We start from the raw sequence: 21,436 nt of genomic DNA on the forward strand, positions 1-21,436 counted from the left end.
TTCAGACTTGGCTTGAACCCCTATCGTGGTGAGCAACTCTTTGCTCCTTTAGGCATTCCGTTCCATTCTAACAGCACTGAGTGTTCACACGCTCTCCTTTATTCTGAGTCACTATAGCTTTCGCCACCTGTACTGCTTCCAGCCCTTGGAGACAAGCAGAATAGATCTAATTACACTCCTGGTGTTTGAAGACAGGGCTTTTGTCTTTACGGATTTGCTTTTCTAAAGGCTAAAACAGCTCCAGTTTCTTTGGGCATTCTCAGACAAGGGTCTAAATTCTTTCATCCAGGTCATTGTTCTCTGAAAAATAACTTTTTTGGGGCATCATTTCTAAAGAAGGATGCTCACACCACATACAGTGTTGTAGACATGTTGCAACCCGTTCATTATATACTGGTGACTCCCTTTTTCTAGACTCCTACGTCTGTTAGTGGCAGCCCCAAACACCTTACTTTTTAAAAAAATGACTAGTATTATACCGAACTTAAATTTACTGAAAACCGTTACTACTTTGTGTACGTGGCTGCTAAGCCATTTCTCTCCCTTTCCTGCACTTGTGCAGTTGGTTTATTTGACAGACTTTGGGCCATTCTTTGATTTTGTTAAATTCATCCCTGGATTTTTAAAGTCAGCACACCATGGTCTATTTGGATACAGTTCTTTCATCTAGCACATCTGCCATCCCTTCGAGCTTCATGCCAGTCATGAATAAAAAGCTATTTTAAAGAAGTTCACGACATGTGGAGAGCAAGGACTTCCTCTTCTTTGGGAAGAGTCTTTTCTAGAAGCCATAATTGCTGACATTTTAACCCTAAGAATGACAAGCATAGCTGCCTTCACCTCGCTTCCTTCCATGGTGTCTTGAACAAAGAAACTCCACCCCTCCTCTCCTCTCTCCTGCCCAGACGTGGAACAGATTGAGAAGGGGCTGCAGACATTCTTTCCTCTTTGTGGTTATGTCATACAGACACTGTTGGTGATTCATGGGTGCCACTGAAGGACTATTCTCTGTTCTGTTCAGCCACCGTGCTGTAAGAATAAAGTTGGTCTAGAGGCAAAGAGTGAATGAGCTAGTACAGTTACATCCTACAAAGGGCTTAGTGGTGAGTTTGAAACGTGATGGCATCATGGAAGGGCAAACCCAGAAGCTAGGACCTGAGTGCCACCTGCCTTGGAGAAATAGCAATAGGATCTCTTCTGGAAACCATCATCACCATTAGTTCAACTGTTCACTCCCCTGTTCTGTGCAAGGCTTGTGCAAAAGCCAACATCATAAATGTAAGTGGTTGATCTGCCTCAGTCTCAGTTCCTAATTGCTATTGAGTGGTTTGTTGAGGCCTCATTTAATGCCTGGAGAATTCATCTGCTGGCTTAGAATCTGCTTTTTGCCTCTTACTAAGTAGTGGGATTTTGGCTCTAGGTCTGATGATGGGTGGTGTTCTCAGGGTAAGAACTTGAACGATTTAAAATGATAATTTTTGTAGGTCAAAACCAGCAGTTTCATATGGTTCAACCCAATGAGTAGTTGCTTGGCCTCTCTACAGATCACCTTGGTTCATGGCAACTCTATGTCTTAGAGTCGGAATGGATTTTTGGTAGTTTTCTACTAAAACCCCACTTTGACTCTCTTCTCTGGCTTTCTGGCACGTGCGGCTTCTCCTGTTATTCCACCCTCATCTTGCTGAATGTGCTTTCTCCTTTATCTTGCATGTGCAAATTTTGAAGTGTCTGAACGTAGCTCTCTTGTCCTTATCTAGCTCTGTCTTGTTTGTAGTTCTTCCAGCCGTTCTGCATGCGGCATACTTTTGGACCTCTTACCATTCATTTATTCTCCTTTGGACATGCCCATCTTGTTAATGACCCTCCTAATATATGACACTATTCTCTGAACCAAAACCCTAGGTTTGGTCCAGTCATTGCTGAGAACAGGCGGGACTACTGACTTCTTTTTATTTGTGATTTGAGGAGGGGGAGCAGTGGAGGTTGTGCTTAAGTGCCACAATTATATTTGTCCCTTAAAATTAAATTTTGCTTTTGCCCACTCACATCTTTTGGACCCTTATTGCAATATCTAAAGAATTAGCTATTCCTTTCAGCTTTAGTTTATTACAACATCCAGACAACATGCCATGAATGTTCTTAGCCAATTCATTGTACAAAATGCTGAGGCGGCCTAGGCTCTGCTGTAAGCCACTGGAGAACCCCAGGTAGGTTAAGGAAACTGAAGTCCATGATGAAGGTCATGATGAAGGTCCGGAAATTGCCTGGGGAAAGGCTGGTCTGAGCCATGACTGTGGAAGTAGGTGGAGGTTTCCTTCAGGCCTGACTCTTCCCTTTAAGCCTCCTTCTCCCCAATCCCAGCCCATCCCCCGCATCCTCCTCCTGAGCCCCCACTCCTGCCTGCAGTGGCAGACTTCCACCTGTGACCACGTGTCTCCATTCTTCCTTTACTCACATGGCCCTGGGCTGTCCCATCTTTGAAGAAAGATCTTAAGCTTGGCTACCTGATGATCGCATGCACACAACAGTGCAGTGACTGAGGTACCTAAATGCTACTTGTGTTCAGATTTGCATTTTAATGAGGGAAGTGGCTTAATAACCCCAAGAAATGCCCCGGGAAAGGAAAAACTTCATATTTTAGTAGAATCTGGGGGATGGAAATTGAGGAGAGTGAGATGGTGGCCGTTTATTTAAAAGGGCTCCCCCAGTGCTCCTTAAATCATGATGCACCAGGGTCATAAATGAAGTCAAATTAATGTCCAGGCACTATTTTCTGCTCTGAATTCTCCATAACATGTCTTCTTTCTCTTCCACCAGCACTGATTTAGACAGGATAGCTAGTGTCATGGTTACTATCCAGCCTGGAGTACCCATCTGCTGGCTTAGAATCTGCTTTTCACCCCTTACTAAGTAGTGGGATTTTGGCTCTAGGTCTTGGTTTCCTTACGTGTAAAACCAAAATCATGGCAATGCCTTTCCCATAGAGCTGTTTTTAATAACATGATGTAGCCATGCCTTGTACATAGTCAACAGTCCACGAATATTAGCTAATGCTGTGATTCTATTGTTTTACCCAATTAACTGAAGTTCTTCTCTTTTAAGTGCTTAAAATGCTCTAATTATGTGTACTTTTTCATTCCCCTTCTCTCTCTTCCAAGTTCCCGGTCACTCTGCAGACACGGTGGTCAGTTATGGCCTCACTCTTTTTCAGACACCCCCACCCCCACCTTCGCCATCTCTTTGGTTCCTCCAGAAACATCGGGTGGATGTTTCCATTACTTTCTGATTTTATGTAATTAATCTTTTAAAAAGTCCTTGTGGCTTCATAAAAATTCAGCATTGGCACTTGGCACTTACAGCAATTAGTGACATTTCATTTCTCTACTTCAGTATGGAAAAAGAGATGATATGTGTGGATTTTATAGGGGGAGAAAAGTTACCCTGAGAGTGAATGAGGGAAAAGTCTTGGCAGAGATAACCTGCTTTTTATTTTTTTTTTCCACATCCAAATCTTTTTTTTTTTCTTAGTGACTTCCTCCCCTACAATACTTTCCCCAGTTGCCCAGCCAGAATGAAGGAAGGAAGGATGGATTGAAAACCATCTGAGGGGGGTAGGATATTATAGGTTGGAGGGGGAGACAGTATTAGCTTAAATGATGGAGGCCTTCAGCTTCTGGCCTGGTTCCTGAGCATTGCATCTTTCTCTGGCCTGTTTCAGTAAATGCTTTCTATTTTCTGTATTAGTCATCTTCATGACAGGTTTCATGATGGCCACAGCCACTTACAAATGACTGTGCTTTCATAGCCATTTCCATTCTCCTGAGCTGCAGAAGCAGCTATCTCCATGGGGATTTTTCCAAAGGGTGTAGCATAGTTTAGAGGGCCATACATATATTTTGCATATAATCTGCATATGATTTGCAGTCTGTTCTAAGGCAGTTTCAACTTCGTATGTCTTACCTCCTAGCGATCTTTTCTCCGGTTGTTCTTGTGTGTACCCTGAGAACCTGTGCACCACAGATAGATAGGCATAACAAGGGTGGGATATAGCCTAGAAAGGGTGAGGGGAAGGGTAAACTCATCACACATTTTCGTGGGATCCAGAATGGTCCCTGGATCCAGCTAGGACTGCAGTTTGTCAGTGTGTGACATCAAGATGGGAGACCTTTCAGTTGTTTTCCAATTTTTGTTATTATTTTTAAAAAGGCATTGTTGTATAAGAATTCTGTATTGAAAATTTTCAATATCCTATCAAAGGCTCATCCAGGCTCCCCCTATTGTTCCCTACCCTCCATTAGGTGAACTTTTAGAGAGCTGGTTTTAAGTCTTCATTGAAGATCTATTCAAATCCAGAGCCAACGGTGGGATTATTTTGGAAAGACGTGGTCCTCTTTGCTTCCCTGAGCCCCCTGTTCCAGCCCATGTCTTAGCTTTCAGCAGCCCTTGAACGTCAGGCTTGGGTTAAATGCCCAACTCCAAAGCCAGCCAGGTGCTAGTTCCAGGGCTTGGCTGTGTGGTCTGGGGGACTGCTGCTGACCCTCTGTTTATGAGATTGACAAGAAGGCTGATCTTCATTCCCCCCCCACCCCCTTTCCTCTTCAGTCACACAGATAACACTCAGCCAGCATAGATGCTTTTCCTTCCTTGCTAATTATACCCTTCTCAGTTAAGATTTTTTGAGCATTATTTTTCTGCATCAATATTGGAAAGCCATATAGTTCCTTTTTCTTTTTGAATGTAAAATTTTACTTTAATGTTGAATATGCATGAAAAAAATGAACCCCCAGGATATCTTAATATTCCCCCATCTCTCCCAGGTTAAGACTCAGTGCACTGGTCCTCTTTTTCTTTGAGGATTCATTCACTTACATGGGCACAAACTCTCTTCCATGAAGGGGAGGTGATACACCTTTATATTTGTCCTGACTTTCTTACAGACCTTTGTCCTACATTGTTAATTGCACCTTAGACTTTTTGCTTGAGTGATTCTTAGGTTTCTTCAACTTATCATGCCTAAAACAGAACTTATCATTGCCCTCATTCCAAATCCATCTCCCAACCGCATCCTACCTTCCTATTTATGATGATGCTTCACTCAGTCTCCCATCCGTTCCTCCCCTGAAGCATCTCATCGGTCACCCAAAGCTTGGTGAATCCTCTTGTCCCTTTTCCTTCCTTCTGCCACGATACTAATTTAGACCCTCTCCTATGACTGATCTTTCTGCCTCTGTCTCTTTTCCCTCTAATCCATCCTGTCCACACCATTGACAAAGCAACCTTCCTCAACATCATTTTCCCTGGGTCATTCTCCTGCCCACTAGCCCTCAATGTCTCTCATCAGCTCCAAGATCAAGTCCATTTCCTTAGCCTGGAAACTCAAGGCCTTCATACAATGGTTCCACACTCTGATCCTTAAGATCACCTTTCACTTCTTCCTTATATGAACTATTTATGTATGTTCATTGTTATTTGTACAGCATATGTTACAGACCTACCATATACCTGGCAACATCCTAAGTATTCTGGAAAGTTGACAGGAAAATCCTTACAAATGCAATTGGTGATCTTGGGAGCTGGTAGTGTTACCTGAAATGTCCTCCATCACTCTAAATCCTAAACCATCTTCCAAGCCATATTTTTTTTTTTTTTTGTCTTTTTTGTCTTTTGTTGTTGTTGTTATTGTTGCTATTTCTTGGGCCGCTCCCGTGGCATATGGAGGTTCCCAGGCTAGGGGTCGAATCGGAGCTGTAGCCACCGGCCTACACCAGAGCCACAGCAACGCGGGATCCGAGCCGCGTCTGCAACCTACACCACAGCTCACGGCAACGCCGGATCGTTAACCCACTGAGCAAGGGCAGGGACCGAACCCGCAACCTCATGGTTCCTAGTCGGATTCGTTAACCACTGCGCCACGACGGGAACTCCCCAAGCCATATTTTAAATCCCATTTTCCTCCAGAAAGCTTTGCTGCATACCCTGGGTCCTCCTCATAGTCCTGGTGTCCTTATTTTCTGACTTCATCGTTTGACTTAATTATCTATCATTCATTCTTCATCCAGTCACCAAACACACAATGAGCACCTACTGTGCATCAGGCACTATGCATCATGTTGCCTCACACATCAGTATATTTTTATAGCACAATAAAAATAATAATAACCTTTATGTAGCCCTTACTATATACAGGCATAGTTTTACATATATTCATTTATTTAATCCTCAAAATAACCTATGAATTTGGCATGATGATAATCCAGATTTTACAGATGGGAAGCCAATGCACAGAGATGTTCAGCAACTTTCCTAGGGTCACAAGCTAAAAAGTAACAAAGGTGGGATTCAAATCTGGCCCTGAGGTCCTTGATCTTTAACCCCTCTCCTTCACTGTTAGAGTACCGCTCTATATATCATATGAACACAATCACACACCTTCCATCTAGACTGTAAACTCTCAGAGGTTGGCAACTATGTATCATACTAGTTTGCATCCCACTATCTTATGCAGCCTTTACATACAGTAGGTACTTCAGTCATTTGTTTGATTGTTGGTTCTTCCATTCACTTTTTTGGGGGAAATGAAAGTTTTGTTTGTTTTGTTTTGTTTTTTTTTGCAGTGCGTGGGAGTGTTTTGATGGAGGGAGGGGGGAAAAAGAGTATTTCGGAATAGACTCTGGAATCCTTGGTTTCTAGTTCTTAACCCTACAAGCTTAGGGGATAGGTTTGTGTAAGAAAAATACTAATGGAGTTCCCACTGTGGTGCTGTGGGTTAACCATCTGGCTTGTTTCTGTGGAGGTACCGGTTTGAAACCCAACCCAGCACTGTGGATTAAGGATCTGGTGTTGCCGTAGCTGTGGCATAGGTTGCAGCTCTAGATCAGATTCGATCCCTAGGCTGGGAACGTCCATATGCTGTGGGAGTGGCTGAAAAAGAAGAAAAGATACTAATGGAAAAGCTCTTAAAAGTGGAATAAAATCCCCATCTCAAAAAGCAAAATAAGGGGTTCCCATCATGACTCAGTGGTAATGAACCCAACTAGTATCCATGAGGATGCAGGTTCGATCCCTAGCCTCACTCGGTGGGTTAAGGATTTGGCGTTGCCACAATCTGTGATGTAGGTCACAGACACTGCTCAGATCTGGCGTTGCTGTGGCTGTGGCATAGGCCGGCAGCTGCAGCTCTGATTCCACCCCTAGCCTGGGAACTTCCATATGCTGTGGGTGTGGCCCTAAAAAAACAACAAAAAAAGCAAAATTAAACTCAAACCGTATTTTGTTTCACAGTTTCTCCCCTTCCTTATGTTATTTCCTGTTATACTTGTTTATGTCTGTTTTGTTTTATTACCTGCAAAACCAGAGTTTTTTGACATTGGGATCCCAGATTTTCATTCCTGGCCTAATATTTCTGTTTAAGATTTTTTTTTAAGTTGAAGAACACATACATTTTATTCAAGTCACAATGCTACAACTACATATGTAGCTTAATAAAACCTCCTAAGTACATATTTAAATTTTAAAAACACAGGTGGTGGGTATTTGCATTTTAAAAGGATTCTTCCTTTTACAAAAGGATCCACTGCAGGGTTCCATTAGATATCCAATGCCTCTTAGTGCATTTATCATACAATTTAATTTACCAAAATTTGATTTATATGTCACTCTAAAGGAGTGGCTCTCAAGTTCTAGTAAGCATGAGAATCACTTGGGCAACTTATTTAAAATTTGGCTCTTTCCTCAACTCCTCCCCAAGATTTTAATTCACTAGGACTTGGGTGGGGGCCCAAGAGCTTCATTGTTAATAAGCATCCTCCGGTGGTTGATGTAGGTGGTCAGGGACATACACTTTCGGAAACACAGTTTAAAGAAAAACGAGTAGTACATAAATGGGCCCTATTGTAAGGGCTTCTTCAGGGCTTCAGATACCCTCTGACTATGAAGTGTCCTTCTTTCTTTTCATTTGGTAAGTTTTTATTTACTCTTCTCCTCTCTTCTACATACTTCTCCCACCTGCCAGACATCTTTAATCCCGTATCAAATGTCTTGTCAGTCCCCTTTAAAAATATCTCCCTCAGCTTTATTGAAATATAATGGGGAGTTCCTGCTGTGGCATGACAGTTTGGGTGGCATCTCTGCAGCTCCAGAATGCAGGTTCAATCCCCGGTTTGGCATATTGTGTTAAAGGATCTGGTGTTGCCCGGCAGCTGCAGCATAGGTCGCAGCTACAGCGTAGATCTGATCCCTGTCCAGGAAACTCCAGATGCCACAGGGAGGCCAAAAAAAAGAAAAAAAAAAGGAAATATAATTGACGTGTAACATTGTGTAAATTTTAAGTATACAGTGTGCCGATTAGATAGACTTACATATGACAAAACGATTACTAACCAGAGCATTAGCTGACGCCTCCATTTCATCACAAAATTACCATTTCTTTTTTATGGTGAAGACAATACTGTTGTCCCTTTATTTTTAAACCCCACACTGCTCTCAGGTGTCTCTTTGGATCTTCCCTATTCTCATTTCTGTTTTCTTTTCTTTTTTTTTTTTTTAGGGCTGCACACGTGGCATATGAAAGTTCCCAGGCCAGGGGTTGAATCGGAGCTATAGCTGCCAGCCACTCCACAGCAGTATCACGGCATCCGAGCCGCATGTGGCAATGCCAGATCCTTAATCCACTGAGCGAGGCCAGGGATTGAAACGGCATCCTCATGGATACTAATTGGGTTCTTAACCTGTTGGGCCACAATGGGAAGTCCTTTTGTCATTTCTTAATGCTGACAACCATCCTGTGAGTTCACACACCTACTCTGTTCCCGTTCCTCCTTCCACATCTCCCACCTGCCTGCCAAAGCCCCTCCCTCTTAGTATGCTTGATCTGGATGCTGAAGGCTATGGCATGGTCCACAAATGTCAGACATTTTTCTGATAGTTACTTATGCTGAGGTTTCTCTTAATCTAGGGCCCTTCGTTCTCTCTTCTTATTATCCCCTCCCAGAAAAAGAGCAAAACTTAATTTTTTAAATAAAACGAATCATGAGAATGACTTGCTTTGGCACGATTTCATTCCTCCATGAGTATTAATATCCTAGGCCTCAAGAAATGAATGCCAGAAATGTGCATTTAAAATATGATTATAGTTTAATGAAATTTGTTTTAAAAAATTGACTCCATGACATTTATGGCACATGTATCTATGTATTTAATATATCATTGATCTTTGAAAAGTCAGTTGCTTGACCCATATTTTGCCTCTGATTATTTTCTAAATCTCTGGTAATCTCCAAAAACATTTAGAGATTTCCATACTTTATTTAGGTTTTTTTCCTTTATTAATCCCCTATATCCCTGAATTTCACTCTGGGTAAAGGTTCTCTGGGATGACCTGCATTTTGTCAAATGTCTCTAGTAATAATAAGCAGTGAAAGAGCAAATAACGAGTACAGTTGTCTACTGGTTGGAAATCTCTTTAACAGATTTATCAGGGCTTATGCTTCCTTTGAAGTAATGAGCTCTTAATAGACTCGTTTGACTTCCATAAGAACATAGCCAAAGGTGGTGCTATTTGTGTACCTTCTTTAACCCATTTGGTGCTGGGCTAGGTCTCCATCATCAAAGGCGAGGGACCTGCTAGGAAAAGGTGGTGGTGGAGGAGGGCTGGAGGGAAGGGGTGTAATTGTCACTGGGTGAAGACAAGGCTGGTGGGGAAAATAGATTCAGGTTGTCTAATCAGCTCTTGAAAGCAGGAACTCATTTGGTATGTTCAATGTGGTTCAATCTTTGTAGAAAAGACTGCTGTACTATATCTAGGGGGGGAAAAGTTGGATGGTAATCCCTGGATGGTGAGATTACCACTGATTTTTTTTCTTTGCTCTTTTCTAAATTTTCTACAGTGACCATGTATTACTATTAAAAGCAATTTAAAAGAAAGAAACCCACTTTGCCTGGCATCTGGAGTCTCTTTCCCAAGGGACCTCATCTTTAACAGATTTATCTCAAATCCTGCGTATTGCCTAGGACAGTGGTGTAACAAAAGTTCTCATGATGTGGCTCAGAGCAGTTCAGCAAACAAAAGACTGTCCTTGAACCCGATGACCCTGGGTGGTCTGCCCTGCATTTGGGTCCTTGTTGCATGCTCCTGGGTCTGTGTGGATGCCCCTTCCCCTGCTTCCCCTCAAGAATTGAGAGAAGATTGCATTGCATTTGGGATTCTAACTTTGTCTCTTTCTTTTTTCCTTCCCCTACCCCCTCCTCCTCTTCTCTCCTCTTTTCCTTCCTCAAGGCCTGTCCCACCTCATGATGAGTGAACAAGGTAGGTGCTCTGTGCTCTGTGCTCGTGATGCTGCAGCTGCCTGAATCGCTTGCCTTCGTGCCTCTGGCTGGTTGCTCAGAGCCTCATCGTCCACTGGCTGGCAGGCCATTTGCTGCCTGTCCCTCCCGCTGTGGGCCAGGCTGGCAGCATGGCCACCCTGCGGTAGGGGGCACCTTTCCCAATGCATCATGGCTTCCCACCCCCGTCACCCCCTTGGCTTCTCCATTCTGTACCACCATTTGTCATCCTGGGCGCTGGCCCTGCCAGGCTGCCTCCAAGAGAGAAGCATGAAATAAGCCATGACAGTGTCGATAATGGGGGTGAATGAAGCTAATTTCGGAGCAACAGAGCGGTTAACTTCTTCCCGACACCCCATGCTGGGGCCCCAGGTTGAGGGAGAGGAGCTGGGCTTCTCCCTGAATTTCACTCTGAGTAAAGGTTTGCTTTTTGTCTTCCCCTCCATCCCACTGCCCATTGTAATGACTTTCAGCCCCTCATGGTCAAAGGAAGCCCTTAGGGGTTTGACTGTTCTCAGTTTTGTATAAAAGCAAAAACCACTGAAAGAACATGCTAATATCTTCATGGCAGGATTCTAACTCATTATACACCCTGAAGAAAACTGCATATAAAGATCTGTAAATTCAGCATCTGCAACCTAAAATATTCAATTATGCAGGGAATGAACTGTGCAGGAAATTCAGCTCAGCTAAGCACAGGGTGGGCTGTGAATGAAGCCTTTTTCTCCTAAATAAAAATTTTCCATATTATCAGCCTAAATCAGGATTCAAAAACTGAGCCTGCTTAAAATTGTCTTTTTCGTCTGTTCAATTGCTACTATTGTGTTTCTTCTGAACTTTGAGATGATTGCAAGATTGGTCTTTATGCCTTGCCCTGACACCCAAGGACTATACTTTAATTTCTCTTGTCTATTTCTTTTCCAAATACACATGGGACTCAGTACCTTTTTTGGAGAACCAAAGAAAAAGGCAAGGGGTGGTATTTCCATATTCTATTGTTTTTATTGATTTTTTGAGGAGGGTGGGGCAGCACGAAATGGCAGCTACCCCCTCCATTGCCCCCATTTCCTAACGCTGGGTCTATCGCAGAGAATTGTCATAAAGGAGAGTTCATGTCCAGATTAAGGAACCACCCAGGGCTGAGAGAAATTTGTTTATGATGTCCACAGCTGTGGAAGTGGGCAGTTGAGGGCATCCTGACTTGATGCAGGACAAGGAGGAAGCACACTTTACCAGTACAGGTGTATCCTCCGGAAATGAGCCAAGATCCGTGATACGGACTCCAGACAGTTCAGTGTAAGACATGGTCTGCTTTAGAGCAGATGTCAAAGAACAGAGCTGGAGGGAGGGGCCCAGGTGAGTTCTCCAGTGTTAGATGGTGCTCTGGAAGAGGCTGGGCTGAGGCCTCTTTGTTCTTGTAGGTAAGCGAAGGACGTTACCTCCCTAGAGTGGATAACTATGAAATGAATATGAGTAGGAGGTGTTCTTTATGTTGACCTAGTATCTGAGTAGTTTGAGGGAGTTATGCACATCTCTACAGAATGGGAAGATCCACTCACTTTGGATTGCTGGAATTCAGTGGCCTGACTTTGATTACAAGTTCCATCAGAAGAAGCAGAGTTCTAATGACAAGATGCCCACCTACATTCTTCCACCTTATCCTCCCAGCTGCCCTCAGGAGTTCACCTAGCTTTTACAGTGTGGCGTGGAGGTCCGAGTGTATCATATGGCTGGTGTCATAGGATGGAGTCTAGGTAGATGGGGTAGGCTGGTGGGGACTTCTTTAACCTTGGTTTGGTTTATTTTAGACCCACTGATGCAGCACAGGAGGGCTAAATCCCAACATTGGTATGAAAAGCATCTGGATAACCTGTATTACATACGTTACCCACTTTTCCAGCCTCTGCTCAACTTCTCTTGGGCACTCAGTATTGAAGTATACATGAGTAGAGAATTCAGACACACTCATGTACACATGCTCTGGGGGCAAGCCAGGAATCTTCTAGAAAAAGTCTTTAGACAATGAAATATTGATAGATATGGACATTGTGAATTCCTCTTTAGAGGGGTTTTTAAGAAAGGATGCAGAATTCTTCTGGGTGGTCGGTGTCACTAAGATTTTAAGGTATAATTTGCAGTTTAATTTGTTTTTTAAGAAGGACCTTTGACCACATTCATCCTCCTCTCATTCTTGTCCATTTCCCACCCCTCGTCTGTTCTTGCCTTTGTGATGATTACCTGAAAGAGCAATCCTCCGTTCCTTTTCCTCATTCCTTCAGCACGGAAGAAAGAGGTTTCTGTCTGGTTTTCACTGAATCTCCAGAATTTGTTTTTGATGCCCATAAATATGTGTGGAAATACTTGTGTGTGTTGTGTGTGTACCACCTCTACATGTATGTTACACTCATGGTCCTCATTTATATTAATGTTGAGAAAATACAGGAGAACTTAGCTTCTCTGAGACATTCTCTAACCAATTTTACGTTGGTTACATGCGACCAATGTCACATACATGTGGCTATGCAATGCTTTTGCATGCAGACTTGGTCATGTTTCTAAGGAGGGGACTGAGAAGAAAATAATGGGGAAAAGCTTAAACATGAAACTGACAGAAGCAGCCTTGCTGGTCACACTGTTTAAGCTTCACCTTGGGCATTAGTTGTGCTTCCTTCTCAAGATATTGTACTGCTGTTGCCATTACTGTTGTGGGTTTTTATGTATGTTACATTTCTTTGTGTGTCTGCAGTGGGCTGATGTTTTACTCTCCCTGCTCTCTCTCTCTCTCTCTCTTGCCGCCTCCATGGTGGACACCATGCTTCCTCTACTTAACTGGACCTTCATTTCTGTAGGTAGAAGTAAAGGTAGAGACCATTTTATTTTTTATCATTAAAACTTTCAATCTGCCTTCTGAAATATTCATGTATCCATGGGGAATTGTTGATTCTGATGACTACAGTCCAGATTCTAACATTGCTTTTAACAATAACTAAAATATGTATATATATATATATATATATGTATATATATATTTTTTTAAAGACCCGTGCTACCATTTACCTTCAAAGTACTTCTTGTTTGATGGCTGGGGATCATTATGAATTTGTCTGCCTCCCTCTAAACCTGGGATGAGCTTTACCCATGGTGTAAAGAAGGAAAGGGGGACTCCGAAGTGGTTGTGCAGTGTGGGGGAGATATATTATACCTAAATCATGGGATTCTAAGATCCCTCCCAATGAATGTATTGAGGGAATGGGGAAGATGTGAAATGCGTGCCAATGTTTCTATCTATCACTGGGGAATAACTGAATTCAGGGATAGCGTCTGTGAGGGCAGGATGATAGATGTGAAATGGGAGAGGATGGGTGAATGGCTTACACTTTTATTTAATGTGAAATTTGGGGGGTATCTTTTGCTCTTCTTCCTTCTGTGTTGTGTCTCCTGTACTTTGGGGAGTGGACATTTGCTGATTGGAGGTGATGACCCAAAATGGTGGGACTGGGGGTGTGGAAGAATATAGAAACGACAGTATATTACATTGTAAAGAGAAAGTGGAGAAAGAGATTAACACTGGATTTTAACTTACCAAGTCCACCTTTTGCCAGGTAGGCTGGGAAAAGGAGAGGTGCTGAGCAGGTGCACTTACTCTGATGCTCTGACATGCCTTTCAGTGCTTCACACCTTTGGGTACCACAGCTAACTCATCCATTCCTAATCAAAGCTGTCAGAGGGCCAAGCCCAGGGAACCCAGCTCACCAGCTCAAATTGGATTAGCTGTTCAGGAGTGAAGGGGAGAGGTTAATTGATAAATTATAAATATGCATTTGCATTTGGTTCTCCCCTCTTCCTTTCCAATTCTTCAGCCCCTATTTCTGTAAGCCGTGTGGCACTGCTTCCTGTAAAGACCGGCAAATAACGGAAATAGGAAATGTGAACTCTGGCATGAGGCTGTCAGAGAAAGATGGGGCTGACAATATATGGAAGATGTTGATTTGGTGATCAGTCTGTGAACTGCCCATCTCTCTTTTGAATTTCATACCTTCTGGATTTGTTAGAAGTTAGGTATGCTTACCTTGAAAGCAGTTCTGTCTGTTCACTTTGGGGATGGTTAATTGCCTGTTCCTTTTATGCTAATCACCCACACAGGTGGGTCATTCTCAGAAATCTGTCATGGGGAACCTTACCCCCTTCAGAGCTTGTGATCTATTGAAGGGAGGCGGGAAAGGGGGATAAGGAAGACACATAATGATATAGAAAGGCTATAGCTGGCTTCCCCCTCCACTTCTCTACTCACTATATTCAACCAGAGGCTTCTAGGGATCTCTTCATGGGCAAAGTCACCCATCTTTGTCCAGGACACAACCTTTTTGAAGCATGTTGCACCATGTCTCACCTCTCCATTTTCTCATTGACTTCCACGAGAATGCATTAGGGTCAGTTTTCTTCCCCACCTCACCCTTGCACCTCTCTCCTTTTCTTTCCCTAATCTCCTAAAACATCCCATACGATAGATGTTTTAGTGTTTTCATATTTTGTAGGTGGGTACCTTACTTTCTTTCTCTGGCCGTTAACTAAAGTTCAAGAAGGAAAAAGGAAGCAACTGCTAACACTGATTGATCATTTCCTGTGTGCCAGCCATTGTGCCAGGTGCTCTCTATGCCGTATCACACTTAAATCCTCACAACTCTCTTGGGAGCTGGGTGATAGTGTTGTCTTTGCTCTATGGATAAGTAGAACAGGGCTCAGAGAGCTAAATACCTTAGGTCAGATGGCTACTAAGTGGAAATGAAACCCAGAATCTGAGCCCCTAACCACTGCTCTATGCAGCTTCTCTTGGATCCAAGGATGACCTCCATGGAAATGCCTCCCAGCCACCACCCTGGCACTGACCTGTCTCAAGTTCCAACCGGCCACTTGGCATTCTCCGTAACACATGTTCATATAAATGTCCCACCAGTATTGTCACCTCCATATGTCCAAAGTCAACCTTAACACATCTGGCCACAAACCAGCTTCCCTCTTTTTGTTCCCTCTTGCTTGTCACCTGAGCTTGAACTCAGCAATTGCTTTCCTTTTCCTTCTTGAACTGTCCTATTCCCAGGTGATGTTAAGAGAGCTCATTGAAATTCTCCTTCAGAATGTCTCTTGCATCTATACTTGACACTCTGGTTGAGTTCCCTGTTAGCCCTTATTAGATTACTGCCCTGGCCTAATTAGTACCCCCACTCTGTTCTCTTACAGTCTGTCCAGTAACTGAGAACTGGTTAAGCTCTGCTGTCCCCCAAAGGGAGTGCCGGGTTAGCTATCTTACTTCCAAAGCCATCGCTAATATGGTTCACCTTCAACCTTCTCCCTTGTTAATCTCAGATGCAAAAATTATGCCAAATAGGATACCAGATACCTTACCAGAGCTTTCCTTGTCCCCTAGGTTTACTTATTGTGTTCCTCTCCCCTTTAACAGAGCCTCCTCCCCTTGTTTCTGCCCATTTACATCATGCATAGAAATTATTTCCTAGCCGATGCTGTGAATGTCTGCATGTTCCATTTAGATATGAGCTCTCCCTCCATGTACCTCTCTAATGTATTAAACGCACTTGGGAATTGGTTTACTCCCCTCGGCTAGATTGCAAGTATGTTGAAGACAAACATATTCCTTTTTTAATGTCCAGATGTGTCCAGCATCGGAAGTTACACTGGGAAGGGACTCAAAATCTCTAATCCTTCTTATCCTTCTCTCAGTCATCTTTCTAAAAGTGAAAATAAAGCAAAATTAAAATTAAATCGGATCATGTAGCTCATCTGCTCAAAAGCTTTTGATGGATTCTCGTTGTATAATTGTCCACATGCCTTCTCAGTTTTATTTTTTATAGAAACATAGCCCACTGTGCACCGATACCCCTGCCAGGCCCCTCATCTCTTGAGGTCAGTAGCTCACTTTGCTTGAATCCATACTATGTTTTCCTGCCTCAGGCTTTTACTCAATCTCTACCCTCTTTTTTGAATGTCCTTGGAATGCCCTCAACACCCTTTATGCCTCAAGCTTCCTAGCTCTGCCAGACTGTGTTTCTGTTACTTAGTGCCTAGGCCATACTGCCCAGAATCAGATTTGCTCATGCGTTTCCGTCACCCCAGTTCCTAAAGAACTTGGTACACACACTGCACTTAGCTCAGTATTTGTCCAGATTTGTACACCAACCCGTGCTCCCTATCACTGCCCTCATCACTGCAACCAACCGAGCAAAGGAACCCCAGCGCATCATGGAATGAGGCCAGATGTTCTGGCTCCAGTCCCCTCCTAAGCCAGGCCTTCTCTTGGTCCCATGTGTGCAAGTGACAAAGGAAAATGATCATAGATTACACCAACCAGGATAAAGGTGGGGAAGGACTTTGGATTTATTTTTAGGAACTTGTCAGAGAAAAGAATGCCTCAGATTTTGTTATTCTTTTAAAGCTGAGTGATGAAGCAGTCAGCCTGTAGTGGAAATAATTGTGAAGTTTAATCTACACAATTGTGTGGGATGTTTAGGCTATAATAATAATCACCACATTCAGGAGGTCATTGGGCTGCACTGAGCCAAAAGCAGACATGACTTCAACTGAAAGCGCCTGACCAAAGGAGTTTGTTAGCAGCCAGCCTTGGTCAACTTTGTAAATTCGATTTTGGTGATCTTTAACTGTCGATGATCTTTAACTGTTTAGAGTATGTTTTAGTCTTCACCTCCCTGTTCTTGTCAGTTGGGGGATTTCCCATCCTGGGTTAGGTTAATACTAACCTTAAAATACTTTCCCTTGAAGGGGAACTTGGAGTAAACAGTGCAGACTCAATGCCCCTAGGGACCTGCTAGGTGTTATCAAGGAACAGATCTTTCTGTGAGGAAAAAAAAGCTGAAGATCATATCACCAGTAGGGAGTGGTGGGGATTGTGGCAAACTGGAGAGCATAAATCCTGTCAAGGGCAGAGACCTCCACTCTGTTCCAGCCGACTGCTGCCATGCAAGAATGCATGCTCCGTGTCACTAGATCCTCAAGGTCAGCCAGAGTAGGTTTTATAGAGATGTCAGCTTAGGGCACCTTTCTCTCTCTGTGTATACATCTGCATACACATATACACTCATATGTGCCAAATGATTTGGCTCATGAACCGCACGTTTTTGACCTTTAGCTTGAGGAAAAAAGAGGAATAAAACATTCCTCCAAGGTTTCTTGCCGAATGTCAATCACAGGAGGTAGTTACTTGGCAGCATGCTTGATTAATTTTCTCTTTGCCCAAACAGTGGTCGGGGCACCGGGAACACTTGCTACTCTTAGCACTGCTGCCAGGGAGCCTGATCTGTGTATTGGTGGAAGTTAGTTTTGTAGAGCTGAGTGGGCGTAGGTAGAGAGGGTATGAAGAATGCTGAGAATGAACAAGAAGAGAGGTCACTGACACCTCCAACAATTGCCAAGAATCGGCACCATTTGTAAATAGTAAGGGTGCCTGAGGGGCATTTAATTCCTTTTTCCCTTGGCTCTACAGAGATTTCTATCTAAATAGAGTTTAGACTAGATAGTGTTGACCCTAAGATTGACTTTAATTTAGAGACCCCTTCCAATTTAGGTGTAGGTATTTTTTTATCCTGCAGTTTTTTTTTTTAAATATATATTTTTTTTATTTTCCCACTGTATAGCAAGGGGGTCAGGTTATCCTTACATGTATACATTACAATTACATTTTTTTTCCCCCACCCTTTCTTCTGTTGCAACATGAGTATCTAGACATAGTTCTCAATGCTATTCAGCAGGATCTCCTTGTAAATCTATTCTAGGTTGTGTCTGATAAGCCCAAGCTCCTGATCCCTCCCACTCCCTCCCCCTCCCATCAGGCAGCCACAAGTCTCTTCTCCAAGTCCATGATTTTCTTTTCTGAGGAGATGTTCATTTGTGCTGGATATTAGATTCCAGTTATAAGTGATATCATATGGTATTTGTCTATCTTTCTGGCTCATTTCACTCAGGATGAGATTCTCTAGTTCCATCCATGTTGCTGCAAATGGCATTATGTCATTCTTTTTTATGGCTGAGTAGTATTCCATTGTGTATATATACCACATCTTCTGAATCCAATCCTCTGTCGATGGACATTTGGGTTGTTTCCATGTCCTGGCTATTGTGAATAGTGCTGCAATGAACATGCGGGTGCACGTGTCTCTTTTAAGTAGAGTTTTGTCCGGATATATGCCCAAGAGTGGGATTGTGGGGTCATATGGAAGTTCTATGTATAGATTTCTAAGGTATCTCCAAACTGTTCTCCATAGTGGCTGTACCAGTTTACATTCCCACCAGCAGTGCAGGAGGGTTCCCTTTTCTCCACAGCCCCTCCGGCACTTGTTATTTGTCGATTTATTAATGATGGCCATTCTGACTGGTGTGAGGTGGTATCTCATGGTAGTTTTGATTTGCATTTCTCTTATAACCAGCGATGTTGAGCATTTTTTCATGTGTTTGTTGGCCATCTGTATATCATCTCCTGCAGTTTTGATCATTGGCCTTTTAATGCTGAACTAATCAATATTGTCCAAACTGGAAAGAGATAATATCGCTATATGAACTTGAACATGATTTCATGTAGATTATATTTTGCTGGTAATAACATTAAAAAAGCTGATTTCAGGAGTTGAGGCCCTTCTTGTCCCTGCTAGGACTCGAGAACCCAGCAAGTAAGTTACTGCCTTGATAGCCAACTGTTTATGCAAATTAGTAAATGCAATGCCAGCTACTAATTATGAAAATAAACTCATCTGTGCTCTATAAATATTTAATTATAATAAAATAGGGGCAATATTATATGTCTATCCCTTGCCTCATCTGTTTCTCATCCACCACTGACTTGTCCTCTTGGCAAGGAATAAAATCACTTGTCTTTAAAAGAATCCTGGTTTCCATGTTTTTTTTTTTTTTCCCTAATGTTTTGAAAGTCTGCAGGGGGAAAACAGATTTATTTTAAATATAAGAAGTAAAATTAGCATTGAGAACTATGTCTAGATACTCATGTTACAACAGAAGAAAGGGTGGGGGAAAAACTGTAATTGTAATGTATACATGTAAGGATAACCTGACCCCCTTGCTGTACAGTGGGGAAAAAAAAAAAAAAAGAAGTAAAATTGCCTGATTTTAGCAACTCTGTGTCTTTTGACAGTGATGTCTAAAATGGTGCTTTAAAATATGAAAAGTGTTTCTTTCCCATTCCTTGTAAAGAAATTTTCCTTGGACACTGAAGACATTTTTTTAAGAACAGTTGTTTCTTGGAACATTTTTAAAAATGTGTAAATGTGAACAGTAGATTTATTAGTAAAATGTACGATGGCACAATGGGATATTTCACTTAAATTCTGGTTGGCATTATCTATAAAGGAAAATATTTCTTAGATTTCCAAGCAGCATGTGTATTTCCTCCTCTGCTATCAATTTAGATTTAGTGTTTATGCACAGATTTTTTATCTCTGTGTATATGTATATATACCATAAAATATTTTCTCAAAGGTGAATTGTGATTTATGTACTTGTATAGACTTTTGCTAATCAGAGTTAGTTCATCTTAGAGGACATATAATTGTCAACTGAAGAGATGTGTGTATATACATATAAACTTAACTTTGATAACATCTACAGGTAAAAGATGTTTTATTAATTTGTATTATCTTTATGACAGTTCTTACTTATAAAGAACTCAAGCAAAGTGCATTTCCTTATGTGCTTAAGTTTGGACAGCAAGGTCTGGTTTTCAGCTGTGCATATATGTCTGGGTGTAGGTAGAGTTTGTCCAAATACATATTAATGGATTTATACTGGTTGAATATATTATCACAGGTAGCTTCCACTTGTAGAGTACTGAAAATAACTCATTCTGTGTGATATGCATCTGAACTTAGCAGATTGTCTACTTTAACATTTTAAAAGCAATGGTTATTCAGTATTCAACAAATATTAACAGAGAGCCAGCAAATGGCCAGGCCACTAGCTAGGTATTAAGTATATAGGCTGACTAAGGAAATATGGGCCCTGCCCTCTGATGTCTTGCTAGTATTCAGTAGAGTTTGAAAGGTTTTCAAATGTAACAACCACCTCTCCTTCTAAAGATTTAAATACATTCTGTTTCCAATTTGTTATATACATAGTCTTTCTTTTTTTTTTTTTTTTTTTTTTTTCTTTTGACCGCACCTGCAGCATATGGACGTTCCTGGGCCAGGGACTGAACCTGCACTGTAGCTGGGACCTGCACGGCTGGGCAATGCTGGGCCCTTAACCCCTGTACCACAAGGGAATTTCCTGTACATGTAGTCTTGAAATGATTTTATTTATTTATTTTAAAGGGAAACTCTCAGGTACAATTCAGATGACTGACCCAACTTTTAACTTCTCAGAATCAGAAAAGAGTACTTGCTTTGATGTAAAAATGTTGGGCATTTTTCATGTACTTATTTGTTTATCTTTATTGAGGAATAGCAGACATGGTGTGAAGTATATGAAATCCATACTCTTCAGCAGAGAGCTTACATGTTTTTAACCTACATACGTCCATGTAAATGCCACCCGGACTGAGATATAGAAAGTGTCCATCATCCCATAAGGGTCTATCCTTCTACTTTCTACCATTTATTTTTAATAAATATATTTTATTTTCCCTATTTCCTTTAAAACTATGTGTATCCATGTGCTAATCAGCAGGCAGTCTCAACATTGCTTTAATTTTTATTAAGAATTAACCTTGAGACAAAGAGGCATTGTGGTTTTCTCTGTGTGTAAATAGAGGCAGAAATGTTGCCCTCTGGTGAGGTGGAGCTTTGCCCTGTTTTAGGTGATACTCAGGATTCCCTCCGCACAAAGAGAACATCTAATTGATATCATTGAGTTTTTCTTTTTTCCTGAGGCATTTAGCTGTGAGTAGAACAGCAGAGGTAGAAAAGACCATATGCTTTGTAAAAAGCCAGACTAATAACACTTTTTGATGGACGTCTGATTTTAAAAGTGCTGCATCTTTCATTAAAATTTACATATAAAGTAAGGGCAGGCGCGGTGACATGAAAGCTAATGCAACTTGCACATCTTGACATAATAACAATCACAAGAAACTGGAGATCCC

At 42.0% G+C, this 21,436-nt stretch overlaps 1 protein-coding gene across 31 annotated transcripts in view; it reads left to right on the plus strand.

Annotated features, from left to right (window-relative positions):
- The window catches only part of NRXN3 (neurexin 3), a 1,647,030-nt gene that overhangs the window by 116,346 nt on the left and 1,509,248 nt on the right, over positions 1 to 21,436 (plus strand). For 19 of the 31 annotated variants that reach the window (XM_021099958.1, XM_021099974.1, XM_021099978.1 and 16 more), the window contains 2 exons: positions 10,274 to 10,303; positions 13,170 to 13,181. In XM_021099958.1, the coding sequence (XP_020955617.1) occupies positions 10,274 to 10,303; positions 13,170 to 13,181 (42 nt within the window). The remainder of the gene's footprint in view (positions 1 to 10,273; positions 10,304 to 13,169; positions 13,182 to 21,436) is intronic. The other 12 variants (XM_021099961.1, XM_021099969.1, XM_021099991.1 and 9 more) reach the window with 1 other exon arrangement.

This window comes from Sus scrofa, chromosome 7 (genome assembly GCF_000003025.6).
Source record: "Sus scrofa isolate TJ Tabasco breed Duroc chromosome 7, Sscrofa11.1, whole genome shotgun sequence".
NCBI lineage: Eukaryota > Metazoa > Chordata > Mammalia > Artiodactyla > Suidae > Sus > Sus scrofa.